At 38.4% G+C, this 18,638-nt stretch overlaps 1 protein-coding gene across 5 annotated transcripts in view; it reads left to right on the forward strand.

Moving 5' to 3' along the window:
* Window positions 1-18,638, forward strand: part of CDK8 (cyclin dependent kinase 8) — a 73,316-nt gene that overhangs the window by 22,515 nt on the left and 32,163 nt on the right. For 4 of the 5 annotated variants that reach the window (XM_088159510.1, XM_088159509.1, XM_014879662.2 and 1 more), the window contains exons 2-4: window positions 458-533; window positions 11,231-11,341; window positions 14,697-14,837. In XM_088159510.1, the coding sequence (XP_088015636.1) occupies window positions 458-533; window positions 11,231-11,341; window positions 14,697-14,837 (328 nt within the window). Of the gene's footprint in view, window positions 1-457; window positions 534-11,230; window positions 11,342-14,696; window positions 14,838-18,638 lie in introns of those variants that run through there. The other variant, XM_088159511.1, reaches the window with a different exon arrangement.

An 18,638-nucleotide genomic window follows, 5' to 3' on the forward strand; every position in this document is an offset into this window, starting at 1 on the left:
GTTTGGTACCTAGGGAAATGTAAAGATGTGCTAATGTGGCATTAGTTCTGGGCTGCTCAGGAATTCATTAAAATATGGGTGAGACTTACTGTGTCCTAGAGTAATAAATTTATGTGAGATGAAGCCCTAACTAGGTTTATTTCTAGTATGTGCTAATTGTTTCCTTTGTTTTGTTTTTAATAAGAGCAGGAAGAAATGGAAGAAGTGTTAATCAATGCATTTAGAAAAAGTTTTTAAATTTATTGAGAGCAGACTTATATTTTAACTTCATCAAGGTGTTGTGGTTAGATTACTGTTTACCTGGATATCCAGACATTCAACTAGTAAAGAATGAAAAGAAAATAAGATGCATAATTTGTATTGATTAGAAACTGATCTCTGAACGGTACCGAAGAGCTCACTTTGAATTCAGGATGCAATTAAAAAATATAAACCAAACTTCTTTTTCTGTTCACAGGAAAGATGATAAAGATTACGCTTTAAAACAGATAGAAGGTACTGGAATTTCCATGTCTGCATGCAGAGAAATAGCAGTAAGTAACAGTTCTTTTTCCTAGCTAACACACTTACTAAAGGTATTAATTTGCATACATGCTGGGTTTTGTCTGCTCAATCATGTTATTCTACTATGGGTGCTATGTGTTTGTCATGGGGTATAAAGTAAGTACAAACATCACATAACATTTTATGTACCTGTTACGTTTGCTATCTAAAATTGACAGCAATTTAAGTTGAAATTCACTGCCTGCCTCAGGACAGGTTATATTTAAACACATCAGCTTAAAAACATGATTGGCTTTAGTGACTTAAATTACACATTTGGTCTGACTTTGTTCTTCAGTTCTTTTCCTAAAGAAATTAGTTCTTACTGGCTTACAACGATTAAAACATTTATACTTAGATTTAAGTGAAGATTACAAATTAAACTGAGACTGTTGTTGGAGACAGCCTTGGAGGCTGTAATACAGCCATGAATGCTAGTCAAACATTTTCTTCAGTTTTTCAGGGTTATATTTTTATATTTTATGTTGTTAGAAACTGATGAATAATGTAGTCTAGTTGTAGTTTGTGAGAAGCTTGTGAAGAAACACTGGAAAAACTGGTATTATGAAGCTTACCCGTTTTATGTTCTTATGTTTTACTACTGCTTGGATTCGTTGTTCTTTAAATGAAATTGCTTACTGAAAGGAAAATGCACCTAACTTAAGGGTGTGTGTGGGAAGGGAATAGTTTATTTTCAGTCCTTATTCCTCAAGAGTGTAAAACTTCACCCTAAATTTCGTTTTCATTGACTGAAGTCAGTACTAGGCTTTCCCACTTAGTCAAATTCCACTTGGCTTAGTGATATCAAAAACATTAATCCTTGAACTGTGGTGAAAAATAACCACAAAGAATATTCCTTAGGAGATGCTCTTTTTGTCCAGTGGTGAAAGCTGAGCCCTCTGCTATTGTAGACATCCACTCTGAACTAAAGGAGCAGAGAACAGGGTCTTAAATTTTGTTACTTTCAACCACTTGGGCACAAGTTTTCCAAATACTGTGACTCAGGCTGAATGCCTTTAGGAAATGTCAGCTATCATTTCAGAGGGATTTGGGATAAGTTATTGTCTTTCTGCAGTGATTTACCTAAGAAGATTGGAAGAATTTGTTTTGCTTGAACTTGGCGGGAGAAGCCTGGCTGGTGTTAGTGAGGTGTCTCTGCTCTGTCTCAATTTCTGTGCATTATGAGAATCATTAAGTTGGCTGACAGGCAGGAAGGATTTGGCCTCAATGCTTGGTCCGCAGTGTTGATGGAAAAGGAGCGAGCAGCAGAGGTGCTTTCTCCGTGCTCTGAGCTGCTGCAGCATGGGCCTTTGGAAGAGAGCAGCAGTACAACTCAGGTCCCACGTGGGACAGGGGTTGATGAGGGAAGGAGGGAACACGGTGTAAATAAAGATGCCAAGAAAGCAGGTATCAGGAGCCAAGAGGGATGTGGGGCCCAAAAGCAGGCATAGGGATAGAAAGAGAAACCTGAAGCAATATTTCTTGAGCTATAGTTGACTTTGCTTCTGATTATGCTTCCAGGCTGTGACTTCTAATACGATGGTAGAATTTTCCTGCAGTTAAATTAATAATTCACCATGGACTTCTGGGTTTGAATTTGTTTTTTTCCATTCTTTTCATGTTGGTGTTTGAAGTGAACAGGAGAATTTTTTTCCTCCAGAATAGTCTTGCTTATTTTAATTCTGTTAAATAGATTTTTTCCACCCTACTATCAATTAATATTGTAAAAGGAGGAAAATTAATCTCCTATAGAAACAAATTAAATTGATGGCAATAATCATACTGTTTATATTGATTATGTGAGCATATCTAACATTTGTGGGAATGCTACTGAGTTAACGAGCAGTGTTGTACCCTGTCGTCTGGAATACAACTAATAAAATTATTTGGTTTTGTACTTTAGAAGTCAAGGCTGCATGCCAGACTTTGTTACAGTGCGTTCTGGACTACCCAAATTAATGCATTTGAAGAGTGTGGTGGTGTTAAGAGGAACTAGGATGATTTGGTTTGCATATGAGCCGTATCCATTTCAGTTTCTCTGGAGAGCTGAGGCTCGTGTATTCTACTCTGTGATAATCTGGGAAGAATGTAGTTTAATATAAAATCCCAATGAAACTCTTGTTTTTACTTTTATATTTAAAAATCACCATAACCTATGCTTTTAAGACATCTATTTGATGCAGACACCTGAGTTGGAGAAGAGTGTAAGAAAAATAAAGTAGTTATTGAAATACATCAGTTACAGGGAAAGTTTTGAATTGGGTTAGAGATGTGATTTCACACGGCTGGATCAGTTATGGGATCAGCTCAATCTATAAATCGGTTTAAATACGTGATTTGTTTGGGGGTTTTTTCTTCAATATTTTTTTTGTTTGGTGGAGTTAACGGTTACTGTGCTAATTGAATCAATCTGTTTCATATCAGGCTAGTTGAGGAGTTGTATTTTTCCTTATCTTTGCCCCATTCATCCACCATGGTAAACATTGGTGAATCCTGCCTCTTTCAGAGCCTTAACTGAATGTCTGGCTGTTCATATCTTGTTCTCTGCAGATCTGTGCACTGCCTGCTATGCTGGTTATCTGTTTTGTGATCTGCAATTTCACTTCTGAGGATTTAAGCAGGCACTAAAAACTGCATGTTCAGCATGCCAAGATTTGAATTTGTGGTAGATGGGAGAGCAGAGAGATAGAATGGTGAGAAGATTTGTATAAAAATATGCAGAATGTACAAGCTCAAATGATTGATTCCCCGTCTTCTGATTTAATCATGTGGAAGAAAGTCATTAAAATCTATCCACCTGGAATAGTGCAGCAAATGCTATTTCACAGTTGGCAAAGCAGGAGAATTCTTCAAGGCTGTAGAAAGCTGAAGCAGTTAACCAGGCTTTAAATACAGCTTCAGGATTTTGGCTTATTTTGTATAGTTTCCTATACAGAAGTCCTAGGTTTTGAAGCAACCAAGTGACTTGCTGACATGTTTTGTGTCGATTAGCATTTTTTATTCAGTTTTAGTAGGTTTGCAAGTACTTTGCTTGCATATGCTTCCTTTGGCTAGTGAGGAGTTGCTTAGATTGAGGTTTTGTTTGGAATTTTTATTTTGTTTAGTTTAGGAAGCTGTGAGGGGTTTTCTTTTTACCAGTTTTTCATGTAATTTATTTATTGGTGCCTGGTTAGGTCAACAGAACTATCCAATAGCATTAATTTTTGGCTCTGAAAAGGAATTGCTGGATGTTGTAGCAGATGGTTTCAGTGATTGAAGTGGTGAATGTGACAGTGCAGGTCTGGGGTGGACAGTGCTGTGCTCTGGCTGTCTCCTGTCTGTGTTGTGTCCTTTAAACACCATATCCAGTTTGTGTGAGATAAAACAGCCTTGGGGCTGCCAGGGATGGAACAGAAAACTACAGAACAATAAGCAGCTGGCTTCTCTGGTTGTTTTCACTCTTTAGGTCTGCCTTGGAAGCATTCCTAGGATTTTATGTTTCCTGTTGTAACAAGTGCAGGCTGTTATCACAAAAGATTATGTCCTGTGTGTTGGATCTAGTGATAGCGTGACTGTAGGACTTTCATCTTCACCAAAGGGCAAAAGAGCAGTTTTGTTGAGCTGTCCTTTGGATGTGCTGTCAGTTAACTCCTGTGAAAGGGAGAGGCTCTGCAGCAGGCCCGCTCATCTCTGTATCTGCACTGTCCCCATGGCTTTCACCTGGGCTGGAGGGTGGCAGAGGAGGAGTTAGAGGCACAGCAGCAGGCCCAGTCCCCACGGCAAGTAAGAAGGGAGCTGCTGTTGGTGAGTGATCTTGCGTGAGTTAACCTTGGTGGAGGAGGCTCCTCTAGAGAGTAATTGGGCCTTCCATGCCCCAAGTGACAACCATGTGTGATTATCAGGTCTCCTCTCTGCCAGTGGAAGGGATGGAATAAGGGTGTAAGAGTTCTTTCATAGTCTGAGGATGACTGATGACTGCAGCCTGCAGCAGCCAGAGGGGACCCTATGAGGCAGAAGCCAGAACTGGGAAACACCAGGGTTTATACCCTCTTCAACACCTTCCCCTGATAAGGAACAAGTAACTCTCCCAAGTGAGCTTGCTTGAAGAGATCCTGAACCAGCTGTGTGGCAATGAACAATAGGTGGGTGTAGGTTCCTCAGGTTATGGAGGCTGTCATGTCCCTTCCATGCTAACAGTGAAAGCAGTTTCCCACAAGAAAGACCAAACATAGAAATCACTTAGATGAGTGCATTTCTTCCTTGTGTCAGAGGGCATGTTATGGTTTTTTGGCCGTCTTTCCATATAGCGAAAGGTAACAAAGTACTGAGGAAGACAGATGATTGAATTGACTCTTTTTGGCATGTTTAATGATTCTCAAATGCTTTAGTTTAATACTAACATGGTATGTAAAATATCAGTTGTGACTGACTACTTTACCAAGCTACATTACTGATTTGAAGACAGTATTCTTGAGAGATTTTGTGTAAAGGGAGTATGGCGCTGATTTTAGTTCTGTGACAGTGGGACAAAGATGCTGACTAAATGTTGTAATTAGAATCCTTAGGAATCATGTTTGCTGTGAACAGCAGAATGCTGTGAACAGTTCAAGCTTGACATCCAGTGTCTGTCTCATCTGGGTTCTTCACCCACCTCCTTGCTTTGAGAGAACATTTAGTAACACTTCTTTTAATACTTCAAATGTGTTTGGAATTAGAAGGTGCTAATAAAATATTGACTTGCATGTGACATCACATAAGACTCACTTGTTTTAGAAACTGTGGAAGATAAAAAGAAATATGGGGCTTTTTTCCTCTTGATATTCTGTGTTGTCAGGCTTCTTTTTTGTACGTTTAGGATTTTAAAAAGAATAAAATATGCAACTTTGTGAAATGGTTGATTTGTCTGAAAAATTGGAGCTTCAAAAATGTGTTGTCAGCTTCATAAATTCTTAGAGTGAGCAGTGTTACAACTTTTTGTTACGATGCCTTTGTAAGCTTTTATTTGAACACTTCTGAAAGGAAAACAGCATGTACTTTCAGCAGGTATTCTGTTCTTTTTTAGTACTGTGGAACGTCTGACTCATGAGAATGCAAAACTAAAATTGTATTTACACTGAGGCAAACAGATCTTGAATCTGATGCATAGCAGCTAAGCCAGCCTGGGATTTGAGCAGTTGTATAATAAAATTTGGGAGTTAGTTTATATAACAAGTTTAAAGTACTTGAGTCGAGCTCCACTGTTTCATAGGAAACTAAGAATAGTGTTTGGAAACCTTTTAACAAATGTTTGTGGCTTAGAATTGGGTGACATCTCTGGAGTCATCATATTCTACTCCTGCTGTTGCAGACAAGCAAAGGGTGCTTTAAAAAATTTAGCAAGCTGCAAGTTCAACTTGTAAGGAAAAGAGATCTCTGAAGGCAGTTTCTGAGTCTGATTCTAGTAATGAGTCTATGAACATTATTCAGCCTTTAAGCCAAAATTAATCATGACTAATTTGTACCCATTTGCACTTATCATAATATTGTCAGTTAGTTAAAATAGCTCTTCTTTTCTCTCAGTTTAAAGAGAGAGATAGAGATTATTTCTTCTCTGCTTTGTTTTGGCAGGCTATAAGCATTTTGGCTTGGCTTGCTGGTTTTCTTTGAGCAGTAGGCTCTCCCTTCCTCTGGGTGTAGGCTTGGGCTTTCTTTGCCTTGTTGCGGTTGGAATTAATCTTGCCTGAATGGGCCAGAATTATGCATATTGTTTCAGGTCATGTCTTATTGCTGCCTATACTCATCTGTGGTAGCAATAATTCCACTGGCACCTTTCTTGTAACAGGAGGAGTAAAATTTGTTGTTCTCCTTCCAGTCTGAAAGTTGCCTTTCTACATCAGCTGCAGTCTGCTTTATGTTCCAAGGCCCTACTTGCCCATTTTTCCTTTGCAAGGCCATGGCATAACTGTTAATGTATGATGTTTGTTTTTGGATCCCTTGGTGAAACTGATGTGAGCCTTTTTGAAGCATGAGATGATGATTAGAGTTGGAATTTATGCCATCAAATTAGCTATGTAATGCAATAGTGCCTTTTGTTTAAATGAGTGTTTGGTTGATACTGCCAATGTCTTTGTGTGTAGCCAGTTTTCTGGCTGTCCTAGGGCTTGGGAGAAGGGCTGCATGGCACTCAAAGGAATGCAGTCAGAGCAAGAAGCTGCTTTTTCTCAAGTAGCTTATGTCCTGGTATAGGGCAAACTCCTTCTGGAAAAACTGTGCTCTGTTATAGGATTTTGGAATCACTTAGGGATGGCAAGTCCTGTATCATCAAGTTCGGCCATTAACCCAGCACTTTCAAGTCCAGCACTAAACCATGTCCCTCAGTAACAACACATCTGCATGTCTTCAATACCTCCAGGGATGGCAACAAAACCACTTGCCTGGGCATCCTGCTCCAGTCCATGACAAGCATTTTGGTGAAATAATTTTTCCTGATCTCAACCTCTTGAATTCTTGAAGTAAGCATGGTATTGTAAGGCTACATTTTGCAGGGTAACATTCCCTATGAACAGCAAAGGTTAGCAAGTGTCAAGAGCAGGGATGAAATGGCGTTTGCAGCAGAGCTAGAAATCCTCACTTATGTGAAGAGTGCTGTGTCTTGGCTCATGAGAAGTGCTGTAGTCATGGAGAGCTGTACGGGAAATGTGGGAATATAACCGGAGGAAGCAGGTCACGTTCACAAAAAGTTGTGCTGACTTCAGCTCGTGTTTTATGTGAAAGATAATTGTTGTTAGTGCAAGAAAAGATTGGCCTTAGTCATGCTGCAGTTTTCCTGGTTCCCTTACTACTGCTGTTGATTATTTAATAACATCCTGTTCTACTTCATTTTCTCCTTCTTCCTGAAGCAATTTAACAATTTTTATGCATCATTGGGACACTTTCATTTACTGTCCCTCAGGTGCCCCGTGGCTGTGTGGAATCAGTATTTCTTCATTTCAGGAGGGAGATGGAGGGACCTTGGTGCGAGCCCAGGACCTGCACACAGGGATGCTGTTTCCCTTGCTGAATCTTGAACAATATGAAAACGAGGGCAAGATCAGCTAGGGACACACTTCTAAACAGGCTTCTAAAACAGATGTATTGGCATCTTTGTAATTTGCTGATTTTTATTTCTTTGAAGGTCTCTTGGGTCTCCCTTCTTTATAAGGGAGTACTCAGACTAACTAGTATAAGACAAACCTTTCTGGTTGAGGAAATATGTTTGAGTCATCATATGATATGCAAATGAAAAGAAAGGCAATTTACTGAGAGCCAAACACATAATTTTTGTGTGCTTTCTCTTTGTGTTCTACAGAACTGAGCTCAGATAGACGGAAGCAGTTAGATAACAAAGTCATTAGGCCAAAAAATAGCCTTTATCATTGGCAGGCATCATACTGATAGAGCGTATTTCTTGCAGTCTACTTAGTCTGAACTATCTTTGTTTGAGCTCTGTCAGCTGCTGGACACAAGTCATCTGGTGGGAAAGGCATGTGGTTTATGGGCTAGAGAGGCCTGATTCATGGAGACTGAGGTTGCTGAAAATGCTCTTTACAGCCCATGTGATGGGTTATCATCTGCACAAGCTCTTTCAAATACTTCAGACAGTGTTTGCATTTGTCACAGTGAGCATTTCAACCTTTCCCAAACAGTGATTCAGGAATCATCTGTTCCACTGCAGCAATAATTTCCTTATTCTCATGGTTTTGCTGATGTATGTTAGCCATCCTAGTCACTGGGATCCTTGTAGCTGTCTGGCTTTGACTGAACCCATCAGGTTTTTTAAGCAAACTGAAAGAATGTGGATTTAACAGCTATTCAGCATAAAAGACAAAGGCAGAAACCAGCAAGAATGATAAACTGTGAGTACACAGATGCACAAAACAGTAACAGGTGCTGTCAGTGACAGTAGCGAAGGCCAGAACTATAACACAATGGTGATGGACTGCAAAAGGAACTTCTCAGGTGTTTTCTTGAAGAGTGTCAGCTGAGACTGATGAGAAGGAAAGCAGGTTGCTATGGAATTTTTAGGAGGATAGTGGGGTTTTTGAGTATTTCAGAGGATTGCTGGGATGTTTAGAGGAAAAATAAAAGACAGGAAGGGGAATGATCAAGATGGGTGGGGAGAAAAAAAAGGAAGGAATGTTGTCAATCTCAAAGTCTGCCAAGACTACTTTAGAACAAATAAGGGAGAATTCTATCTATGTTGCCTCACTACACCGACAGGGAATCCTTCTGCTGCGTTACTTTAAAAGTTTCCTCATGTTTGTGCCCAGCTTTGGTGATGAGTTTTCTGTGTTCTCCAAGCTGAATCATGTTTCATGTGAAGAGGTTAGATTTTTTTTTTTTATGTAGATGATAGCTGCTCCGTCAGGAATAAGGAGTAGGAGAGATTTAAAATGGGATCAGAAAGGACAAAAGAGAGCATTACATTATATTTTAGAGCTCTGACTACTATTTGCATCTTTCATCAAGGAATAGATTGTTGTATGTGGTATAGGTGTGTCCATTAGGTAACAGGAGTATTTTGGTATGGACTTACAGTTGCTGAACTGTCATGTAATCTGCTGGTGGAGTTAATTAAAATTTTTAGCAAAAATTTAATGTTATGAATTTATGCTGATTAAAGATAAACTTTGTTATAAGGACTGGCACAGTGTTTTCTTAAACTCTGCAACATCATTCAGCAATGAGAGGCTGCTATTTGATGCTGTGCTGTGCCTGTGTGGTGTGCAGTTAATCTTCTCCATGCCAGCCTGTATGGTAGAGTGTGTTGGATTTGCGATTAAAGCAGTGTTGATAAGCCAGCAGTGCTTTGGCTATTGCTTACAGTCTTCAGGCTTTCTCAGTTTCCCATTCCTGCCCCTCCCTTTGAGGGGGGTAGCCTTTGCTTGGAGACTGTCTGGGCATCAGTCTTGTGGGAAGTTGTACGTGATTGCTTTTGCATTGCTTCTTTTGTTTTTTGTTGTGGGTGTGATGTTTAATTCCTCTTTCTTTTGCTTACCAAACTGTCTTACCTCACTCACAAATTTTCTTGCATTTTTGTCCTTCCATTCATGTCTGACTGAGAGAGGTGAGCTCTTTGGGGTTTAGCTTCTGGCTGGGCTTAAATTACCACAGTCAGTCCCCACCTGTGATTGATAAAAAAGTGCAAATAAGCATTTCTTGGTTTTTCCCCATACTGAACTTATTCTTTCTAGGAATCACAGGCATTTAAAGAATTCCGTACTTGTAGATCCTGCTTTAAAGTGCCTCAGTGTAGTGCTTTTATAAATCTTAGAGTTTTACCATGCTGAAACTCTATAGCCTTTTGCATTAGTTTCTCTTGTTGCTTTGTTTCCTCTACACTATCTCCCTGTTTGATCTTATACTTGGGGTAAAATCTCTGTGGGCTACAGGTCCTTTTTTTCTAAGAAATGCCACACTGAAGACTGGTTAGTGAGTCATAATGCAAGTCTGTCTCAAATGAAATAGGAAAGAAGAAAACAAGTACACATATATGTACTTGCATTTTACTATCTCAGTAGCAGCTAAAATTTTAGCACTTAAGACAAAGGTACAAATAGAAAGGGATAAGTTTTTTTTGTTTCCTCTGTTATGTAGTGGAAAAATTATATTTTATGGAAAATAGATTGTCTCTGAAGTAAATTCTGTATTCAAAGTATAGTTTAATTTTCCACTGGCATTTTTTAAAAAAGAAAAGGCCCTAACCATTAATTTTAATAAAAAAGTCATCATTTTTGGCACACTGAACTGTCAGGAATTTGACTAGTCTTGGGTCATCACACTTAGCCACAGTTTGCTTAGATATAGCTTTTGTTTCTTTCTTAGTAATTGAATGAGTACAGTATAATTGTAACATGACCAGTAGAGCTCAAATAGACTGATGCTGTCTGCATTCAGTCGTTGTGGTGTCTCTCATCCTTTTTCCTTTTGGTGGGATTCAAACTATAGTTTCTGAAGTGGCTGAGCTGGTTTAATGGCTCACTGCTGCTGAAAGAAGTTCCAGGCGTGTCTCTTTGCTGTTAATACCCTGATGTGTTTTAGCTCAAGAGCTCTGTACCAGGTTACCTTTCATCTTTGTGCATCCAGAAGAGTTTTCTCTTGAACTGGGTGCTGTGTTATGAGTGTCTTCTGTGAATGTACTGACTGGTGTAATGTGTGTTGTTGCAAGGAGCTGGACCCTCTTCTGTAGAGGGTGGAGAGTGGAGTAGATCAGCAGAGTCCACCTTACAAGCCACATCTTGATTTAGCTGACTGCATGGACAAGCTCTACATCAGCCATCCCATTCAGTCTCAAATGACTGCAACCAAAATGCAGCGTTTTCAGATAATTGGTGAGGAGAAAAAGGGGGTACCCCAAATGGGACTGTTGAAGATGACAGGCTGTGTGAAAGGGCAGATGCCACAGCTGGCTGTTTGCAGAGTCATCTCGGTCCTGGATAATAATGAGGTTTACATAGAGTTGAGCTTTTAGAAAATGAGTAGGATGTGAATATCCTGAGGGGGTTATGACCTGCTTTCAGCCTTGGTTTGAAACTAATGACTGGTTCTTTCATTAAAAAAAAAAAAAAGTGGTTTTCTATGGCTTGCATATTTCAGCTTTAGTTGTTTGTGTTCTAAGTATCCCAGCTCTGGATGTATGGATATAACTGTTGTGGACTTTTTTTTTTTTTTTTTTTTTTTTTTTTTGCAGTTGCTGCGGGAGCTCAAGCATCCAAATGTCATTTCTCTGCAAAAGGTGTTCCTTTCTCACGCTGACAGGAAAGTGTGGCTTCTCTTTGACTACGCTGAGCATGACCTCTGGGTAAGGTGAATTGTTTGCAGGTACCAGGCTTAGAGTTTTACTTGCAGCAAAGGGACAGGGTCAAGGGAGACACATCATTTTTAAACACAGTATAGCTGCTTACTCCATGTTGGAAGCATTTCCAGTAAAGGAAAGGCAATGGAAAATGTTAAGCAAGCACACCACACGGTTAATCTGTGGTCTCTTCTAGGAGATAAAAAACTGCAGAAAGTCTACAGAAATCAGCTCTCAGTAGCTAGAAGTCTACTTAAATAAATGTAGATATAAACACCTATTACAGCTAAAGTAGGGTGCAGGAAAATGTATTGATTACACAGGTGAATTCCCTTTGAAAAATGACAAAACTTATTTTCTGAATAGGATTTCAGCGTTTTAGTTGCATTGATTGTCATCCATGAATACGTGAAATGAGAGTAGTGACACTGTATATTTAATTCATACATTTCAGTGGGAAATAGTTTTCTCAACTCATGTGCAGAAATTCTGTGTATTTGGGAAGAAAGCTATTTATTCCTAATTGCAAGATACAGCTTTAAAATATAAACCTGTTGGAGGCAAAGTAAATTTGTTTTAAGATACATACTGTATTCCTCTGTTAACTCAGTATTTGTAAGCTTAATATCCATTTGAAATACTTAAAAAAATAAAATAGCATGGTAAAAAATGAAAAATGCCACGCAGCCTTGACTTCCCTGAATAAAGGTGTATATGCCTCAAATTAATACTGACATACATTTGGAGCATTGCTCTCAATGGTACAAATGCTAACCTCAAAAGATGCTATGATGCATATCAAAGGGTGCAGCAGAAACAATTTGTAATGAGGTGGAAATTTTTATGAATGTGTACATGTGAGAATTGCACAGTATGAATTGTGAGTTTTTTGTCAGCATGTCACTTAGCACAAACCGAAGTAAAACTAATTTTTTTTGAAAATGGTGTTCCTTATAGTTTAGAATTATTCAGTAGCATTTGCCTAAAAATGAGTGTGTCAGTTTTCTTTTTGCATAACTAAATGAAAGGTATTTTCTAACAGTTAAATGTATTGGAAGTTCTCATACTTGGTATTGAGGTTTGGTTACCAAAATAAAATTAGAGACAAAAAAGTTAGCAAATAGCTGAAATGTTGAGACATTCTTAAACACAAACAACATCATTTTGAGGAAATGGAGTACAGTCGGTTTGTTTTGTTTTTATTTTAATATGATGGAAAAATAAGAGCACTTTTTTTTTACTACTCCCCCATATTTATGATATGCTAAGCTATAGAGGTCTAGGAATGTTTGAGGATTTTTTTTTTGCTTTCAAAATGTGGTACAAGACTTAATATTTGTTAGGAGTATTATTACTGTGACCTGTCCTTGTTTGCATTTATAAATTTCTGCATTACTTCATACTTAACCTGAATCACCACAGAAACACTGGTTTGTTTGTAAGTAACTAAGGAATGACCCTCAGTTTTGACCTTTATGGTTACATGCATATACCTGTATGAACTCCAGAATTCCCCAGCTGCACCAGCTCCTAGTTGTTCACTGTATCTGGATGTGAGAGATTTGGTTGCAGTGACTGAGCTGGCTCTGTACCCCAGAGAGCCAACTATAGTTAAGGTGCTCCAGCCCTGTGTATTTAGCACAGCAGGTTTTAAGTAAGGCTGGGAAAGGGCTAGATAATAGAGAGGGTATTTTAGAGCAGGAACAAAAGACATCTAGGACAACCATCTGTTTTTGTGCCTGTCTCTGAAGAGTCACGTCTCTGTCCACTGCATGAAAATAACATTTGTTTTGGAGTTGGAAGTGAGAGGAGGTGGAACTTGTGGCTCAGGCTGAGGGATGCTTGTGCATGTGGTGCTTTCCTGACAGTGCAGGGACTGTCACGTTTTCATCAATATTTCTTTGCTCTCTGCATCTCCATTTTTACCATTGTTAGGGCAGAAATGTACCTGTTCCTCACAAAAAAGCCGAGCTTGGCTGCCTGAAGCAAAGGAGGGCATATATGGAGCTGGGCTGCAGCAGGAGAGCGAAGGCAGTTTCCCAAAGGGTGTTAAATAGTTGGGATAGCTAATTGGCACCTGGAACGTGGGGGTGTGGGTGCTGGTCCTGGGAAAAGCCAAGTTTTCCCAGGTGTTTGGAGGAAAAACAAAAAGGAAAGAATGTGTAACAAAATGCACCTGCTGGTTGTTGATAGAATGCATGTGACTGAGACATGATGTTTTGGTAAAAGCATGTTTGTAAGATAGTGTATAAAAATATGTGTATTGCTACAAAAGAAGGCTTTTTTCCCTGCCTCTGAGAAGAAGCTGTGTCAGTGTCTTTCTTCCTCTGCTGCTCCTATAGCTAATTGCAACAATGAGGGCTCTTGAATGTAGGAAGAGCACATGATAGAAGCTTGGTGCCAGCTTTTGGTAGACAAGGTCTGGGCTGTTTTGATGATCACACAAGTGTGAGCCATTACAGAAAAGAAGTGTGAATACATTAAGAAGTTTGTTTTAGAAATTGCCTCTGTGTTTGGAGGAGGCAAACATGGAAATGGTTGCCATGACTATGGCACACCTTGCTGTTGAACTTAGTGACACCTGGGACTCAAGTGCTAAGACAACACATCCTTTTGGGCTCCTCCTTGGTGCCAGACACCACTGCTTGTGTCTAAACTTAGAATTGCTAAAGGTTCTTTTTTCATGTCTGACTTGGTGGCTGACTTTCAGATGGACAGATTTGTAGACTTGCTCTGTCAACAGCTTGTGTTTTGAGAGTGCTGTGCTATAAGGGTATAGTAAATAAGGAATAAATCTGGGCTTCTGATTTAAATGTATAAAATTCCTAATACAGTTTGCAAAAATTTCTGCTTGGCATTAGGTGTTGCATGTTGCAGTTATTAATACTGTAGGAGAAAACTTAGAAGTAAAATAATGTAGGAGGCTGTACACTTTTAGTTCTGTGATTTGATGTATACAGGGTATCAGTCTGTCTTAATAAAAAGACTCCCCAAACAAAAATGCCTCTAAAACCTGAAAGATCAGTGATCTGCAAAGAAATGTACTTTGATTGTTATATTGGTTTTGTATTCCTCATACTCTGCTGGGCTTAGCTGTGTGCTGGGGTTAAATCACAGCAAAATCTGTTTTAATTTTTGAGAGATTGCTTTGGGACAGCAAAGTTTACCTAGACAAAATTAATTTTAAAATTAATTAAAATTAAAATTAATTTTTTAGTACTTAAGGCACATGTTTCTAGTTTGGAAAACAAATCATGAAAGATTGAAAAAACCCTAAGAAGTCTGTGTAAGGAGTTGATGGCAATCTTTTTGTGTAAACATTGCACTTCTTTTATTTTCATTTCTTTTTTCCCCTTTGCAGCATATAATCAAGTTTCACAGGGCTTCTAAAGCCAACAAGAAACCAGTTCAGTTACCTCGGGGAATGGTGAAGTCACTGTTGTATCAGATCCTAGATGGTATTCACTACCTGCATGCTAACTGGGTGTTACACAGGGATTTGGTAAGTGGATCTGCAATGGGTTTTAGCACTGGGGAGATGATTGAGGGCAAGGGTTGGGGTTTTTTTAAATTAAAAACTACTGGGAAACAAAAACCTTGATGCTAAGAGCGTGTACTAATAAATAAGTGTTTTTACACTGCAGTCAGACAGCCTTGATTAGTAGAGTGAATTTTAAAATCTGACTGTGATCTGATATGCTTATGAGAGCAAGTATATCAGATGGCTGTTTTTGTTTTTTAATTTTATAAATAAGCTATTTTAAATGAGTTCATTTAAATAGATATGTTGAGGTACAGAAAATGCCTCTAGTAGTGTCACTGCAGGCAAGATAAATAAATAAATACAGCTTTGGTGTAGGTGGGGGAGAATGATTGGCTGTAAGAACTGCTGAAAAAAAAGATTTTTTTTCTGAAATTATCAGTTTAATGTAGGAAAGTGACTTTTGAAAGCATTATTTTCTCCGAATGTTTATAATCCACCAGTAATATAGCCATGCCAACTTTAGATGATTTCTGCAAGTAAACTGTTTATCCAAACTACAATATAAGGAAAACATTTTTAAACTGAGTTAATGTCTTTAACCAGCAAATTCTTTTCAACTGGTGCATCTCACTAATTCTTACATATTTGCCTTCAAAATATGCCCACAGCTAACTGGTCTTTTTTGTCTGTTGTTTTGAAATTGGGTAGTTTCTCTGATCCACTTGTCTGTAGTTCTTGCTCTTTGATAGCATTCTTTTTTCCAATTTACTTCTAAGTGTACCACCTATATGTGAAACTCTCATGCAGAAACGGAATTTCATAATTAGAAGTATCATTAGTTTGACCTTCTATTCCTATGAGTCAGTATTACCAGTGATATTCTGTGTTTGGTGAAGTAAGTCTGGCTTCCTTACTACTTCTCCAGAGTCACTTTTTGTCTTTGAAATAGCTTTAATAGTGTTCCTGGAAATACGGTCAAGGAGTAGTTTCTACATCTAATTTCATGCCTGATAAATGCTTTTACAGAATGCCGATTTCTCTGTTTAAACTGAAGTAAAAAGGTATACCTCTGATAAATAGCATTTTCAGAACTGAAATACAAGTAAACTTTGCTTTATTGCAGTGATTGTGTAGATGGTTTTAATTTGCTCCTGGTTTTAGAAATGAAGCAAAAGACTCAGCACTGAGGGGAAAAAAATCAAAAAGATTCTGGTGGCTTTGTCATGACTCATGAAGTAGTGAAACAAAACATAATATAGAAATACATAGTGCATGTTACTACTTATACAACTTTATTGTATTTTTAAGAGGCATGCAGGAAGCAAATGATTTGTCATCAAGAATCTAAATTTTTCTGATGTTTTACTTTCTTCAGTTTTGGAAAATTTATGAATTTCAAATAATGCTTAAAAGAAAACCATGCATGTTGTTAACTGGATGGCTCAGGAGATTGGTAATTTATTACAGAGCCTTTCACATCTAGGGCTGTAGCTGAAACACAGTTTAAGTTGGCAACTGCAAAAAAACTACTGCCATCTTATTGTCTGTGAAATGCATTGGTGGTCTCAGTCCAGCATGAAGTTTCCTTCCAGCAGAAAATCCACCATCACAATTGGCTATCTTTTGATAATCTGAGGAAGAGACCAAAAGCTTGAGGCAGAGACTGAGAGGTCTCCCCACCAGAATCTTGTCAAGCTGTGTTGGTGAGAATTCCCTAAGAGCTGTACAGGGGCTGCCTGCGCCACCTTGTCCATGGGAACCTTTGGACTTGTTATTTTGAAATTGTCCAGTTTGAGCTGAATTCAGAAGGCACATATTTAATGCAAAACAAAAGACAGAATTGCACCTGCCAGTGCTTTCTTTCTTTTATCAGGATCTGGAAATAACCTGAGTAACAGAAGGGATTCTGCCCACTGTTTTGTCTTGGAAAGATGGGCCTGTTGGTTAAGCTTGAGAATTGGGACTTCACTAACATTCTGATTCAAGCAGCGTGACTGACATTAATGCTTAGATGTGATTTTCTGTTCCAGGATACCTGGAACATGATTCTTCAGGAATATCAGTGTTAAACTATCGATTTTAACTTCAGATTGTATGACTGGACAGATTTACTATGTCCCTTTAAACTATAGCTATTGCTGTAGTTCCTAGGTCTTGTATGTTTTCCTGGATTTAGATGCACTCACAGAGCTGCTTAAATAACATGCTTGGTTTCATGTCATATACTATGAGTGATGATGCTTGGGGCTGGTAGGAAGCTAAAGAGTATAGTACTTGGCAAAAAAATCTGTTATTCTTTCACAGGATAAGGAATTTTTTCATGGGTATGAATTAGCTATGTAATTACCTTCTAAGTGCAGTTTTTTGGGTTTGGATTAGTTTTCTCCTGCTTTTTTTTTTGGGGGGGGGTTTGTTTTGGTTTTTTTTGTGTGTTTTTTAAGATGTCTTAGTCGACTTAGCTTTAAGGTAGGTAATTTTTTGAAGGATTTTTGAGGTTTTGACTTCTCTAACCAAAACCAAAATATGGCATAAAACAACTCCTTTCTTACTAGCATCTACAAGCTGGGCAGTAAAATGTAGCAGCTGTTAAATCACATTAACTTAGACAGAAATTTGTCTTCACAGTGTTGAAATCAAGAAATCTCAGCTCATGTAAGGTTTGTATAAAGTGACTGTATTCTATGTGAAACAGTAAAATCTGTTGGAAGACAATAGTTGTCTGTTGTGGGGTTTGTAGTCATGGTGTGCCTTTTACAAAGGCAATGTGTACAAATCTTTGCAGTAACTTAAGTACTTAACTCTGTTTTTCTTTCACTGTGTACACGAAAGCCAATTCACCATTTCCATCAGAGCAGGGAGAAGTTGATTGTATTTACCTTTGAATACTGCCTTGAATACTACTGTACTTGAGTAGTTACCTTTTCCATAAGTCTTTGAAACATACCAGTAAATTTTTTTAAGAAAAAAATGCCAGCCATTTAAAAATTTCTTATTTGACTTGCATATTCTTCAGCTTCTTTAAATTTCATGGCTGAAAGCAATTGAAAGCAGATTGTTTATTCACGCTCTGACTGTAGCAGGAAGGAAATAAGAACATTTCATATAATTACCACAAAGTGCACCAATTATAGTTTTAATAATATTTTGAATTTAGCTATCAAGCATGCTTGAAACATACTGCTTTTTGCTGACTTCTTTTCTAAGTATTTTTTCCACTTTATTATGTGCAGCTATTGTGCTTCTTCCTTTACTCAAAGTTTCTATTCCACACTAAAAATAAGCATAAGCAGAAGATTGGCCATAGATCTGTTTTCATCAATATGCAACCTCAACAGCAAGGGAAACGACAGCATGCACTTCACAGCATGCTTGGAAGGTTTTTTAAAGTAACAGGCTCAAAATAGAGGTCCTTTTGCATGGTACAATAACTTTTAAGCCATGTCTGTTAGCATTTGAAAGTTCATCTCTGTTTAATTTTTTTGGTAGTAGTCCTGTCTACACAGGATCCAGTCTCAGGTAAGAGATGAGCACCCCTCCACAGCTTCTGTGTGGTGACAGTAAGTAAGATTAGTCTGCAATTTACATTAATAATGGAATTGGCACCTAAGCTAATATAATGGATATTTCCATGGTGCAGCACTGCTTAAAAGCATGCCACCACCACCCCAAAAAAACCTCGAGGAAATCTCACATGTCTTGTAGTACTGCAGCTGGGACACTATTCTTTGTGCATGGTGTGAGTGGGTGCTGAACAGATGAATTGCCACTTGGCAAGTGAGGTATGGAAGTGGGGAACAGGGTGCTGGGCTTCTGCTTCCC

Source organism: Sturnus vulgaris, chromosome 2, assembly GCF_052056855.1.
Source record: "Sturnus vulgaris isolate bStuVul1 chromosome 2, bStuVul1.hap1, whole genome shotgun sequence".
Classification (NCBI taxonomy): Eukaryota; Metazoa; Chordata; class Aves; order Passeriformes; family Sturnidae; genus Sturnus; species Sturnus vulgaris.